Consider the following 13742-nt stretch of genomic DNA (forward strand, 5'->3'; position numbering starts at 1 on the left):
GGTGTACATAAGAGGCAATCGAGGAAGGAAGGACTAGCCGAGCTCTTATCGATATCGGGCGCGTCACCTGCATCCATCCGTCAAAGAGCCAGACCCCATGACAGCTCCATTCACCACTTCTCTTTAGTATTACGCCGATATGGTCACTGACTAGGTTTCGCCAGTGTCCATGGAGGATCGTCTGAACTTTTGGGGATCACGCCTTGGGTCCTCTGACTACAACATCCTCAAACGCTCAGGCACAGCTCACCACACGGCCACGCGCCCCGCCGTTGCCTGAGCGCCTCCTAGGAACACGGCCATGATGGCCTCCAATCTGCTCTCCAAACTTCTTCCTTCTGCCTCCGACGAACCTTTCGAAACAGAAGCGTTGAATACTGAGCATCGCCGCCACTCTTCCTCTACCGATGAACGACACGAGATGGATATAGACGAGGAGAACTTTGGAGCTCGATTCGAAGAGCAGGACCTGGCACACTTGCTTGCTGAAGCCTCCTCAAGTCAAATGACAACGGAGAGTCGTGCAGTCTCTCCAGACGCCAAACGCAACGCACCCCCAGGAACCCACACGGCGAGCCGAGCACCAGCATGGAGACAGCCTCCTCCAGCCCGTCCAGTTCCTCTCGATGATGACGACGACGTACCACAGTCACTACTTCTAGAAGGAGGTCTTGACCCGGGACCCAGTTCGAACCAGCGTACGCAAGGCCTGCCGCCACCAGTACCCGGCCCTGCGACGCGACAGACACGAGCACAGTGGGAAGCTACTAGACAACAGCAGCGCTTACACGAAGAGGATAGGCGCCCTCGTCCAGCGCGTGGCTGGGGAAATACAAGCAGACCAGGTCATTTCTCTGCAGACCCGAAAGAGAAAGCGTTGTGGCTGTGGGTGAACCAGACGGATCTTGATACTTACATGAAAGAGGTCTACGAGTACTATGTTGGCTGCGGTATATATTCTATGCTCCTGCGAAGAATTCTGACGCTAGCACAATCCGCCTTTGTAGTCGGATTCATGACATTTCTTGGATGGTGTATTGACTACTCTAAGTTATCGGAAAGCCACAAGATGAGTCAAGTCATAGTGCCGAAATGCACAAAGAGGTGAGTTGTTCTCTGTTCTTGTGTTTCTCTGTCGTACTGATGTGTAATAGAATACATGGCTTCTGGATCTTTGGCATCTGGGTATTTACCATCTACTGGCTGTATTCCTTCTACTCGATGATTACGGACCTACCGCGATTACGAGCCATGCACGACTTCTACCACCATCTCCTCGATATCCCGGATCGTGATATCCAAACCATACAGTGGCAGCAGGTTGTGAGTCGGATCATGGCTTTGCGGGACTTGAACTTGGCTACCGCATCGAATTTATCTCCCGAAACACGTAAGCTCCTCGACTCGAAAAGCCGACAACGACTGGACGCTGTCGATATCGCGAGCCGGCTTATGCGACGCGATAACTATCTCATAGCGCTCTTCAATAAGGAGGTATTGGACGTGACAGTTCCACTCCCAATACTTGGAAACAGGTACATATTCTCCGAAACTACCAGATGGCACGTCAACCTCGCTGTCATGGATTTTGTCTTTAGTGGTCCAAACGGCCAGTTCAATCAGGACTTTCTGAAAGAGCGAAATCGACGAGAGCTGGTAAGGAAGTTAAGAACGCGCTTTTTCTGGACAGGCATCATCAGCATCATCTGTGCTCCATTCGCTGTACTTTTTGTTCTGGCCTCTTACCTATTCAAATACTTCACGGAATATCACAAGGATCCTGGACAACTGAGCAATCGCGATTTCACGACGTTTGCTCAGTGGAAGTTCCGTGAGTTCAACGAACTACCTCATCTTTTCGCACGTCGCCGTAATATGGCATATCCCTACGCAAACCTTTACCTCGCACAGTTTCCAAAAGACAAGACAGAGCAAATCTCATCATTTGTAGCCTTCGTCGCAGGGGCTTTCGCATTCGCCCTTGTCGTCTTTACGCTTCTCGACTCTGAACTCTTTCTCACATTCGAAATTACGCCTGGCAAAACGGCAATTTTCTGGATAGGTGTCTTGTCCACCATCTACCGCGTCGCTCGTGGAAGTAGCCCCCAGGAAGATCAAGTAACTGATCCATCGTACTACCTCAACCATGTCATTTACCACACGCGCTATGAGCCAGATTCCTGGCAAGACCGGCTGCATACTGATGAGGTCCGCGCGGAGTTTGCGAAGCTATATCAGCCAAAGATCTTGATATTCGCTGAAGAGATTCTGAGTATGGTCATCACACCGTTTTTACTAATGTTCCGCTTGCCGCAATGTAGTGAGCGCATTGTTGACTTTTTCCGCGAGTTCTCTATCGTCGTCGATGGATTGGGTGTGACTTGCTCGTACTCTATGTTTCCTTTCAATAAAGGGACTCGGAATGCGAACAACATCCCTGCGAACCAAAACGGCGCTCGTAGGGAGGACTCTGACCTCAGAGAGGATTACTTCATGGCCAAGGACAACAAGATGCTAGCTTCGTACTACGGATTTCTCGACACATACGCAACTTCAGGACGTGGCTATAATGGCCGCCTGCAAGGAAGAGGAAACTTCCACCCTCCTCCACAGTTCCCGAATAACTTCGGTGCAATGTCGCAAACAGCACAGCCGATGGACATAGGCGTCCGTGGAACAAGCAAAGGGCCAGCTGGTCGGCAGAACCTGCAGCGGCGAACGCCTCGACACGGTCCTACCACGCGAGATGAACCCATCAACTCCATCCTCCTCGATCCACACCACCAGCCTTCTGCTTCCGCCGCACTCCGAAGCTCACCACGACAAGTGCCACATGGTAGATACAGGACGCCTCTGCAGCCCGTTTCCGATTCACCGGGGCCGTCAAATACACGCATCGAAGAAGAAAGCACGATTGGCGATTCGTGGCGGACGAGTCGGCTTGCTCAGGACGATGAGGAGGAGGAGGAAGCACCCGGTGCAAACCGAGGAGGAGTTTTGCAGCTGTTGCAGCAGTTTTCTAGGGCGCAGGCTGAAGGAAGGGGAGCGGGTGTCGGTGTTTGATTGTCTGGATAACATTGCATGAGCTTTGGTGGTCGCGGGCGTTTACTTGATCAAATAGGATTTAGATTATACCATGATTGGGATACATGATTAGTAGTTGAGTAGGAATCATCAAGCATAGTGTAAACAACATTGATAAATGACCTGGTGGTAAACATACCAGACGCAGCCCAGGCTTGGAAAAAAGGGTCCGCTTCGACTTGTCGGTCACTCACACGATTTGAGCTTCAAAGGATCAATCTGGGACGGCATATCACATTATATAGAGCGTTGATGTATATCATTGTCATTGTCCGGTTGTACTTGGTCGTTCTCTACGGTTACATTCCGCAGATGTTCATCCTCCAACCCTCATCCATGACTGAGGACGAAAGCAAATCACGCCATAACCGGTATTCCATGTGACCCATGATCATCACTTGCAGCTCTCATCTCAGAACCAAAACCTAAGCCTCCTGTGAGAAAGCCTCAGGGAAGCGGCGGATGTTGCTGGCAAGGTTGCCCTTGTTGCGGAGGAACTGGACGTAGGCACCATCGATCTTGATCTTGCCCTCCTGGCGCTTCTCGACGTACTCCTCGCGGCGGAGAGGGGTGAAACCCCAGTTCCTGGAGACGATGATCTTCTGGCGACCGGGGAACTAAACAAAGTTAGAATGTATCCAAACAGGACCTGTGTCGCTTTGGCGTACCTTGTACTGGCATCGCCTCAGAGCCTCAAGCGCGGTAGCGCGGTGGCTGTCCCTGGTTCGGACGGACATGAGGATCTGACCGATGTTGACACGAGCGACGAGGCCGTTGGGCTTGCCGAAAGCGCCACGCATACCCGTCTGCAATCTATCGGCACCAGCGCACGACAACATCTTGTTGATACGGACGACATGGTAGGGGTGGACGCGGACACGGAGATGGAAACCTTCCTTTCCGGCAACCTTGACGAGGTACTTGTTGGCGCAAATGCGGGCGGCTTCGAGAGCCTCGGAGGACAGCTGCTCGTACTCGTTGGAGACAAGGTGAATGCAGAGCGGGAAATCGTCTACATTGGCGCGCTTGCGACCGAGATCGAAGATGCGGATCTTGGCATCAGGGACACCACGGTTGAACCTGCTCTTGGGGTACTGGAACCGGTCAGTCTGCCATTCCTATCCTCGTCGCAGTCTTCTCATTATCACGTACGGGCTTGTTCTTGCAGTAGCGGTAGCAACGGGCGGGACGGCGGGCCATTGTGACGGTTATAACCTGATTTCAAATCAGTGAGCGGGAGTCCGAAGGTCGTGGGGAGCGAGGGCGAGGGCGCAAACTGCTCGGGTTGTCAGAATAACGTCGACGAGCAAGATAGATTTCGATAGCCGTACCTTACCCTGTATTTAAGTGTTAGTGGTGTGGGAGGTCAAGTCAGAGATCGAAGCCGAGAAAGACGTCGTCGTCGGTTTGTAATCTGGGAAGTGGGCAGCCCACACGCTAACGCCTCGCTAAGCGAGTGCAACTTGGATTTCAAAGCGGGAAGGCGCCACCGAGGCAGTGCTGCTGAGCCTCATGTAGGAAAGCTCTGAGCATGCTTTGCGCGAATTCTGGTCAGATGGGCTTGAGCTATTCAGGTGATGAATAATGAACATTTACTTCACAGTGCATCTGAAAACAAAATGTGTAGTACTGCGCAAACTGTTCACGCTCATCGTCGAAGCAGAACCCAAGCCCTCGCAATTTCAGGGGCGTTTCACGTCACTTGCTGTCGCGCGCATAGTGCAGTACGAGTCACACATGGCACAGTGCAAAAATACGAGCATTGGCAGGCCTGATGGCTCATGAGTCTTGTCATTCATTGGTTGTCATCAGACGGCCGTGTACGCCATGCCTGGGTATCATGTCTATCTGCCCCCATATCTGCACAATGCGTCCTTTTTAGTTCTCGGTGTTGGTGGTCAGGATATCCGAGTCACCTGCACAATGTCAGCGCTCCATTCAGGTTACGCAGCGGTTCAGACAGAGACTTACCAGCATCGAGAATGGCCATGGCGGAGCAACGGAAGAGCTTACCGCAAGCAGTGCCCAACTCAATCTGTTTTACCGACATGTTAGTGGATAGCCCTCCGAAGTCATGTTCAGACCTCTTCTCAGGGCCAGCCCTCAGAGAATACCAGTATGTCAAACCGTATCTCGTCGTTAGGCCATGAGAATGGATCGGGTAGGATACGTACGTTGTTACCGGAGAAGTGGTGGACGGAGGTCTTGGACAACATGGCGTAGTCTGAAACTTTATTAGTATGTGAAGGTGAATTCAGTGACAGAGTGCTACTTACACTCGAGCTCAGACTTCCTCAGAGGGGGAGTGTTGCCGGAGATGATGACGAGCTTGGCCTTGCCAGATCGCAGAGTCTTGAGAACCGACTTGTATCCCAGTGTGACCTTGCCAGACTTCATCACAAGCGCGAGGCGCGAGTTGATGGAGTCGGCGGTTCTCTTGTTCTTCTTAGGGGCCATCTTTGCGCTCAGGAAGTGTCGTTGTTGGTTCCTGGGATGTGTTGTTGCGCTCCGGTAGAGTTGAGTTTGTCGTGGTGGGATGGCAGCGCGCCAGAGTTTGTGTGGATCAAAATTAATTAGCGACGCCAAGATTTGCACTAGCTGGCCGCCTCAACAGCGGACTGCACGTGATCCGTCGTGCCAATGGCAACCCCGAACTTCAGCGACGTTACTTTATTAGCTATGAGTAGTCGACGGCCAATTTTCAGGTCTTTACGCAGGCAGGAAACGGCAGCAAGTTTCAACACTAAGCAAAGTCGATTGATGACATTCATTTCGTTCATGTGCAAGATTCGCACACATGATGTAAAGGTATATATTGAACTCCGGACGCCAGTGGCTTCCTATGCAACCCGTCCATGACCCTTCTCACACTGCGCTTCCTGGCCTGGTGTATCAATGCGTTTATTTCGTCCAGTATACAAGAAGGTGACAGTCAACTCCGCCATGTCATCGTTTCGTTATTCACATATCATCTACTCAAGCGGCCGCCCTTTGCGCTTGCCGACCACCCCGAGCAGGTGCTCGAACCGCACCAGGCCTATTGAGTGTATACTTGGCGAAAGCCCTTGCCAGAGCCTTCTTCGCGCTGACCTTTTGTGAGCCAACGAAGGAATCTATCGTGACAGCAATCGCGCGATCAATGTCGAGCGGGGAGCAGTGTTCTGATAAACGCATCTTGCAGAAGGATTCTGCGATACGCATGATAGCTTCAAGATGACGGACCTACTATTGTTAGCTAACACTCAGTTGGCTGACGTGAGGCATATACTTACGGTGATGGGATAAGCTCCAGTGGCCATGGACTCGCGGCGCATGTCTGCGAAGAGACGAGCAACCTTGTCTTGGTCGATCTGGTACAGCTTCGGGCTGTATTTCTCCCTCGCATATAAAATATACTTTCTCAACAACTCTTGTGGGATCTCGCCGTCCTTAACTGGAGCAGCCCTGTCCACTTCCATACCCTCTTCATCATCGCCGTTCTGGAGTGCCTTTGACTTGTCTGAGTAACCATATGCCGAGTTGACTAAGGGGTGTGCTCGGCCATGAGAGTTCACGACGAACTTAGCCAGTCGCTCATCTTCGATCGGGTCAACAGTATCGCGGACTACGCAGAGGATGTCGAAACGGGACAAAATGGGCTCCGTGAGTTCGACGTTTTGTGAGAATGGAATGGTCGAGTTGTAGCGGCCACCGATTGGATTAGCAGCTGCCACAATCGAACATCGAGCCTGGAGAGTTGTGACTATGCCAGCCTTCGAAATGGAGATTGTTTGCTGTTCCATGGCTTCGTGAATAGAAGTTCGATCCTGGTCGTTCATCTTGTCGAACTCATCAATCAAGCAGGTGCCCTTGTCAGCGAGCACCAATGCTCCACCTTCTAGAGTCCACTCGCTCGTCATTGGGTCGCGGCGAACTGAGGCTGTTAGACCAACAGCGGATGCACCTTGACCCGTCGCGAAAACAGCACGATGAGCTGTCTTTTCAACATACTTCAAGATCTGAGATTTGGCGGTACCGGGGTCTCCGAGGAGCAATACGTTAATGTCGCCACGAATGGAATGGCGTCCAGGCGCTACCTTGCTGACACCCCCAAATAAAGACAGGGCGACGGCAGTCTTGATATCAGTGTGTCCATAAATACTAGGTGCAATCGAGTTGATGATCTTGTCCACAATGCGGGGATCCTTAGCTAGTCGTTGAATCTCTTTCTCATCTTCGTCCGTCAGCCGGAAGCCAGCCAGCTGATCATGAGACTTGACAACGTAGTTGGCCTCGAGGATCGTAGCAAAAACGGGGAAGCCGTTCTTGTTATTCAACGCAGCATCGTAGTTGTTTCGATAGATACCAGTGACCTCAATCTCTTCACCAGGCTTTGCAGAATCGATCAAATCCCAAAGAAGGATGACTTCGCGATGCCGAGGTAGACGACCAGCAGGAACAGTTCCGGGAGACTCCTGCAAGGTGAGTTTTTGATAGTTGCGGTAGACTGTCCGCTCAGAGTTGACAGTGAACGGCCCGCGTGACTGACAGTTTTGGCAAAAGGAGATCTTGACCTCGACGTTCGAATCCTGGTGGAACGGACCAAGTGTCACACCACACTTTGTGCAGTCGAACTTGACGTACTTGAGCTGGGGAAAGACTCCGCTTCGGCGTGTAACGACTCCGCTGACGCGGACTAGGCTGTTTAGGTGGGACTGGCGAAGCTGGCGGAGAGTATACTGAACAGGTACATCAGTGATGCGAACGTGAATCTCCGAGTGTATACGCTCGTAATCTTGGTAGTGAATGAGCACGACTTCCATTGCCACTTGGTCAAAGATCTTCAACATCTCAGTTGGCGTGTTGGCGAGCCAGTACGCTAGTGTAGCTTTCTGTTCGGCGAGATGGTCGAAAGACACCTCCAGTGACTCGGCATTAATCTCACCAAGCGTTCGAATGCGGGTTCCGTAGACGGAATGGCCCTGTTCATCTGTGTACTCTGTGAGGAATGACTTGAACTCGCGGGCAATCGTTCTGGCAACTTGGGGCTGGGCGACCCAATCGGTCAATGTGTTTGCTTTCACATCGGTGAGTGCCTCCAGCGACAATTCCTCGTTCATTATATCGTCGGCCATGTCCATGTCATCCTCTTCGTCGTAACGATGTCTTCGTACACGTCGGCGCCCCATGAGATCGGCCAAACCATCCTGCTCATCCTCATCTGGCAAGAAGGCGGCAGGCATACGACGCCGTGCTTCCCTATCACGGGCGTTGAGGCGCGCGTCAAGCTCTCGCCTTTGTGAAAGGCTGAGCTCTTCGTAATCTCCTTCATCGTCAATACCTTGACCTTCGTAGGCATCGTTCTCTCGCGTTCTGTAGTCGTTCTCGAAGTCGTCAGCGAAGAGGTCGATTCCCTCAGCTTCTTCGGCATCTTCGTCTAAATCGTCGACGTCACGGATGATGTCGTCATCATCAAGCATGTCTGCGTCGTCGTCTTGAGGCAGCATGGGCGGAGAGGAAGCCATTGCTATGCGCTATGAGTTGTTTACTCCTTCCTTGTTTTCTCACTAGACTCACGGCTCGAAGGCGGATGCGCCGCAGACGATGGGAGGTCTCCATCATCCCTCGCACGCTTGTTTCTTCTGCTGCTAGGTCCCACGCCACGATTCGCGGAAGACATGTTGGGGTGGAGTGGTGAACTGGGTCTTGTTAGGAGGTCGAACTGGCGATAAGGAGGGGCAGGGGCAGGAGCTTGGTCGTTGCTGCCACGACCATCCGAAAAACGCAGATACATACCTCATCGTGATCAAGATGGGAATACTTCGCTGTGCATAAGCTAACGAGGCAGACCGAAGGATAGTGAGGTCGTTGCGTTGTGGTGTGAAAGAGAGGGGGGTTGAAGTTCACGAAATTAACGCGTTGTCCAAGGTCGCGCCGACGCGTAAAGTGGTTTTCTGGCAGCCAATCACCAGCCTGGCGCATCGTGCCTCTTCTTCTCCAGCTCCAGCGACACATAACATGGGTGCAACCTAATGAGCGACGGTAATACTGGCTAGCTTCAGTATCTTTTGGCGCCGCATTACGGCTCTACTCAACTTTCAGCTCCCCTCACAGCGCATACATTGCGCCTACTGCGACTATGGCTGAATCACAACCTACGACCCTGTCATCGAAGCCGCGCACCAGCAGCATGTCGCAAGCTTCAGAAAGCTCTCAAACAGCAGCAGAGTATGTGCTATCACAGCTCGTTACTCGCTTCCCTACTCACTCACCTACTCTAGATTCATCAAGGAGCAGCTCAGCCTCGAGGCAGAAGCACGCGAGGCTCTGCCATATGTGAGTACACCATACGCACGACCTGCTACAGGCTTCTACTGACACTGATAGCAATTCGATACATGCACACGCGATCTCGGCCCTCTTCGTCAAAGCCTTTACGCATGTCTCACTTGTAACCCACCTCCCGCGTCGCCCGCCCAAGTGTACACCCCCGCAGCCGTTTGCTATTCTTGCTCCATCTCGTGCCATGGCGAGCATACTCTTGTCGAGCTCTTCAACAAGCGCAACTTCATATGCGACTGCGGAACGACTCGAACACCAGACACGATACCCTGTACGCTCCGTATCAACTCCACAACCGGCCAGAAGGGCGACGTGACTGGGGAAGAGCCGGCAGAGACCAACAAGTATAACCAGAACTTTAAAAACAGGTTCTGTGGCTGCGGCGAAGACTATGATGCGAATCAAGAGAAAGGAACAATGTTCCAGTGTCTTGGGCTCGGGACTTATGAAGAGGGCGGATGTGGTGAGGATTGGTGGCATCCAGAATGTCTGGTCGGCTACACACGAGAGGAGTACAGCAAGACGATCGAGAAGCCCAAAGTTGAAGAAACGACTGGCGCGGCAGACATCATCATGACCGAGAACCCTACGACAGAAGAGGTTTTGGCCAGCGAACGCACAGAGGAGACTACGCCGCTGAACTCTACAGTTATAGCCACCTCGGTCGCCAATGGCGACGGTATCGATGGGAATGACGTTATAGCAGACGTTGAAAACGAGGAGGTCGAGGACGATGATCTGCCGTTGCCTCCAGGCTTTCCTGCAGAGGAAGACTTCGATCACTTCATCTGCTACAAGTGCGTGCAGGCCAATCCCTGGATCAAGAAGTACGCAGGCTCGCCCGGTTTCCTCGCACCAGTGTATTTCGACAAAACGCTCAACACCACTCAGACGACAGAGACTACTACGTCAACATCAGAGCTCGTGAACAGTGAATCCAAGAAGCGGAAAGCTTCCGATGAAGATGAAGACGTATCCACCAAAGCGACTCTAACGGCTCCAGCTCCAGCTAAGCGCCAGAAATCTGAAGACCCCAGCAGCGCGCTTTCCAGTATCCCTGAAGATACCATGACGCTCCCGATAACACCGAAAAAGCAAGAAGACCCATCGGCCCCCAAACATACAACTCTACCTGCACTACCTTCAGCTGCCGTGACAACACCCTTCTCCCTCTTCCTCAAGCCCGACTTCCGCGATCATCTCTGCCGCTGCCCATCATGCTTCCCCGAACTGAAAGCACATCCCCAACTTCTGGAAGAAGAAGACACCTACGAGCCTCCGGTATCCGAGTCCGGCGACGAAGGCGCACAATCCGTGGGCACAGGCAGTATCTTAGACCGTGGCGAAGCAGCGTTCAACAATATGGACAGGGTTCGCGCAATTCAAGGTGCAATGGCATATGCGCATCTCAAGGATAAGGTGGCGGCGTTCTTGAAGCCGTTTGCGGAGTCGGGTCAAGCTGTCGGAGCGGAAGATGTTAAAGCTTACTTTGAGAAGCTGAGAGGTGACGAAAAGGGCATTGAGGAGGCTGCCGGCGCGGCCAAAGGAAGTAAGGAGGATGGGGATGATGGCGGCAGTGGTGGGGATAGCAGGAGGGAGCAGAGTGGATATTGAGTGTCGCAACTATTTAATTGCTTACCGCTCTTCAGGCTCTGATAATTCGATCTTACACACCTTTTGAGTACCGAGACATGTGGCAGATAGCTAGGTCGTGGCGTCTAGTATGAGCAATTCTATACCTTGCGACGCATATATTGCATCACGTTCAAACCATTTTCATTGTTAGGCTCAGCTCATCCGATGCTCTCATCTCACATAATCAATGTCACTATGCGTGGTTTATGAGAAGTCGATAGCACGGTAGGTTATCATCTACACCTAGTAGATACATAGATGATTACGCGAGGAACCTTACGCCCCCCAAAGATAGTTGGCTATAATTTGCAAGAGAATGTCGTCTAAATATAAAATTGATTATCTAACTATGTACCGGACGGGCTGCTATCAGTTTGGTTTGCCTTGGTATTCTACTTCGAATTAATTACAGTTAGCCCGGCGGCCCCTTCGTCATACACTTCCTTCTGCATAACGGTATATTAAGCTAAGCCGTCACAGTTACGGTCGTAGTCTCTCTAACAGTCTCCTTCTCCGTCGTAGTAACAGTCACGGTAAATATCTGACTCGGAGCAATCGGCGTGATGATAAGCGGACCTTCTGATGTCGAGGAGGGTACGGGCTCAGGCACGGGTGCAGGAGGTTTCTCAGTGGGTGCTGGCGGTGGTTGAGCGGCCTTTGTAGTGGATGAAGAGTTTACGGCGGGTGGGGATGAATTGGTGGTAGAGGAAGGCTGTGCTGGAGCGTTTGGTGGGCTCGATGAAGCAGTTGGCTTAGCAGATGGGGATTCTATAGGAGGACTAGGTATAGGCTCCGCTATTCTTGATGACGACGATGGAACTGCGTGTAATGATGACGACGATGACGCTGGAACACTGAGCTGAGTCTGAGGTGTCGGCGTGACCGTAGTATACTGCGTAACAATTACAACAGGTGGTAGCTCTAACGGTGTTGTTGGAAGAGCTGCAGCCGCGGAACTGGAAGAACGCGCGGCTGGACCTCCAGATTTAGTCGATTGTGTAGGTATAGCATCGACTTTTGAGCTGGATTGTTGCGCTGACAGACTGTTCTGGGCTTCTGTTGGCACGGCTGAATCCAGAGGGGATGCGTGTGGTACAGATGGCGTACTTGATCGGTGGATAGTGGTATATTCGGTCTTTGTGACGAAAATCCGTGTAGTTGAGTTTGCTTTTGCCGATGTAAACACTGGAGTAGGGCTTGCCGTTGGTGAGGCACTTGAGCTCGACGGCGAAATTGGTTGTGCTGAGCTCTTAGGGATAGTGATAGCAGAGCTGCTTGCGATCGTTGAGTTGGCAGCAATGCTTGTAGCTTGTACGCTTCGAGATGCAGAGCCAGGGTGGTTGAATCCTGGCAGGTTTCCGGAGCTGGGTCCGGGTTTCTTACTTGTCGTAGAGGCTGAGGAAGATATGAGTGTTGGAGACGCGAGCGGTGCTCCTGTCTCCTCTCCTTCAGGTGAGTACGTGAACAATGGTGCCCGCTGGCTTGTTCCGCTCGCTGTGCCATTTTCGACCGCTGCGACTGAGCTTGACAATGCTACTGGGATGCTGTTACTCGAAAATGGGATCGTGCTGCTCCCAGTAGATGTCGTTGTTGGGCTTGGTGTCGTTGAGGGCGTGAGCGCTGTCGCTGAGCTCTTTTCTGTTGTAGGTGCAGGTGTAGGCGTAATGTAAGAGGTAGACAAGACGGTTTGGGGATCCTCGGTGACGAGTGGTTCCCCGGCTGGGTTCTGAAACGTAATAGCTGGTATTATATGCGTGAAGACTGTTTGCTGTATAGGTTCAACAACGAGTGCAGTGTTTGCTTCAACGGACTGCCCGGTTGAAACAGGTGGCTCAGGGCTCGACAATGATAGTGAAGATGCTTTTGCAAGGAGCGTGGACAGCGTCACTTTGCTCGCAGAAAAGGTGGGCACTGTGGAGATGTGTACAGCCGAATTGGAGGCTTGAATGACTTCGGTGGTCGAAGAAGTTGTCGACGAAGTATTGAAATAGCTAGTGAAGCTACTCAGGATCAGCCAATGTCATTCATCTGTAGCAAGATGCCACTCACAGTTGCCTTCTAATATTTTGAGGGACCGGCCCTGCGATTACGGAAGTGGAGCAAGCTGCCAGCAGCAAATACATGGAAAAGATAGCCATCGTTGAGACAGCTATGGAATCAAAGAAACGAAAATTTTGAAAGAAGGACGGTCAAAGAAGACGCGCTCTTGCACGTTGGAACGAGAGTAGTAAATGTTTGACACGGAGAAAGAGGGTATGAATGAATATGAGAGAAACGATCGACAGCAGGAAATAGACTCTAGGAAAAGACAGCAAGGAAAAACCGAAAGAATCGTTCGTCTCAAGCAAACGACAGTCTAGACGTGCAAATGGCTATCGTGGAAGACCCATGGCTTCCCGGGCTTCCATCTGGTTTTGAAGCTGCATTAGGCGCCTTGAGCACGGTTTGACATCAGAATAGAACGCGAAACGGCACTGGCCTAGCATTGTCGCTGCAGCCTGCAATTTGGACGTGTTCCTAGGTGTCTCTAAAAATGTATGGCCAGTGGTTGAAGGAGTGGTGGATGTTGCTCCGAAGAAGTCGGGTCGATGTTTCATCTTTGAGCCAATGAGACGAGATAACGCGTGTTTGAAGACGGCAATGCCTGGCGCTTCCACACGAATGATCACGACAACACGCAGGCTACTGACACGCAAGGAATA

At 51.8% G+C, this 13742-nt stretch overlaps 7 protein-coding genes across 7 annotated transcripts; 3 read left to right on the plus strand and 4 right to left on the minus strand.

Annotated features, from left to right (window-relative positions):
- The first annotated feature begins 101 nt into the window (after positions 1–101).
- Positions 102–3390, plus strand: K460DRAFT_75765 (APG9-domain-containing protein). Its single transcript, XM_040938659.1, has 2 exons — positions 102–1104; positions 1155–3390. The coding sequence occupies exons 1-2, from the start codon at positions 302–304 to the stop codon at positions 3061–3063; spliced, it is 2712 nt and encodes a 903-aa protein (XP_040791055.1). The 5' UTR covers positions 102–301; the 3' UTR covers positions 3064–3390.
- Positions 3391–3509: 119 nt separating this feature from the next.
- On the minus strand, positions 3510–4284 carry K460DRAFT_279945 (ribosomal protein L10e; the record flags this gene model as incomplete). Its single annotated transcript, XM_040928369.1, has 3 exons — positions 3510–3701; positions 3753–4178; positions 4237–4284. The coding sequence occupies 3 exons, from the start codon at positions 4282–4284 to the stop codon at positions 3510–3512; spliced, it is 666 nt and encodes a 221-aa protein (XP_040791056.1).
- K460DRAFT_364487 (uncharacterized protein) lies at positions 4241–4935 on the plus strand. The gene is made up of 2 exons (XM_040933016.1): positions 4241–4360; positions 4416–4935. The coding sequence occupies exon 2, from the start codon at positions 4669–4671 to the stop codon at positions 4867–4869; it is 201 nt and encodes a 66-aa protein (XP_040791057.1). The 5' UTR covers positions 4241–4360; positions 4416–4668; the 3' UTR covers positions 4870–4935.
- A 27-nt stretch (positions 4936–4962) lies between these two features.
- On the minus strand, positions 4963–5541 carry K460DRAFT_275639 (L30e-like protein; the record flags this gene model as incomplete). Its single annotated transcript, XM_040928059.1, has 4 exons — positions 4963–5000; positions 5056–5119; positions 5259–5308; positions 5361–5541. The coding sequence occupies 4 exons, from the start codon at positions 5539–5541 to the stop codon at positions 4963–4965; spliced, it is 333 nt and encodes a 110-aa protein (XP_040791058.1).
- Positions 5542–5844: 303 nt separating this feature from the next.
- On the minus strand, positions 5845–8952 carry K460DRAFT_308875 (DNA replication licensing factor mcm2). Its single transcript, XM_040930115.1, has 4 exons — positions 8860–8952; positions 8641–8762; positions 6357–8590; positions 5845–6306 (listed from the first exon to the last, which is right to left on the minus strand). Exons 1-4 carry the CDS (start codon positions 8862–8864, stop codon positions 6061–6063), a joined length of 2607 nt encoding a protein of 868 aa, XP_040791059.1. The 5' UTR covers positions 8865–8952; the 3' UTR covers positions 5845–6060.
- A 106-nt stretch (positions 8953–9058) lies between these two features.
- On the plus strand, positions 9059–11172 carry K460DRAFT_334673 (uncharacterized protein). The gene is made up of 3 exons (XM_040930921.1): positions 9059–9291; positions 9345–9399; positions 9451–11172. Exons 1-3 carry the CDS (start codon positions 9203–9205, stop codon positions 11017–11019), a joined length of 1713 nt encoding a protein of 570 aa, XP_040791060.1. The 5' UTR covers positions 9059–9202; the 3' UTR covers positions 11020–11172.
- A 177-nt stretch (positions 11173–11349) lies between these two features.
- Positions 11350–13598, minus strand: K460DRAFT_415046 (uncharacterized protein). The gene is made up of 2 exons (XM_040937715.1): positions 13090–13598; positions 11350–13040 (listed from the first exon to the last, which is right to left on the minus strand). Exons 1-2 carry the CDS (start codon positions 13176–13178, stop codon positions 11507–11509), a joined length of 1623 nt encoding a protein of 540 aa, XP_040791061.1. The 5' UTR covers positions 13179–13598; the 3' UTR covers positions 11350–11506.
- Between the last annotated feature and the right edge of the window lie 144 nt (positions 13599–13742).

The sequence above is a fragment of the Cucurbitaria berberidis genome, assembly GCF_010015615.1.
Source record: "Cucurbitaria berberidis CBS 394.84 unplaced genomic scaffold K460scaffold_2, whole genome shotgun sequence".
NCBI lineage: Eukaryota > Fungi > Ascomycota > Dothideomycetes > Pleosporales > Cucurbitariaceae > Cucurbitaria > Cucurbitaria berberidis.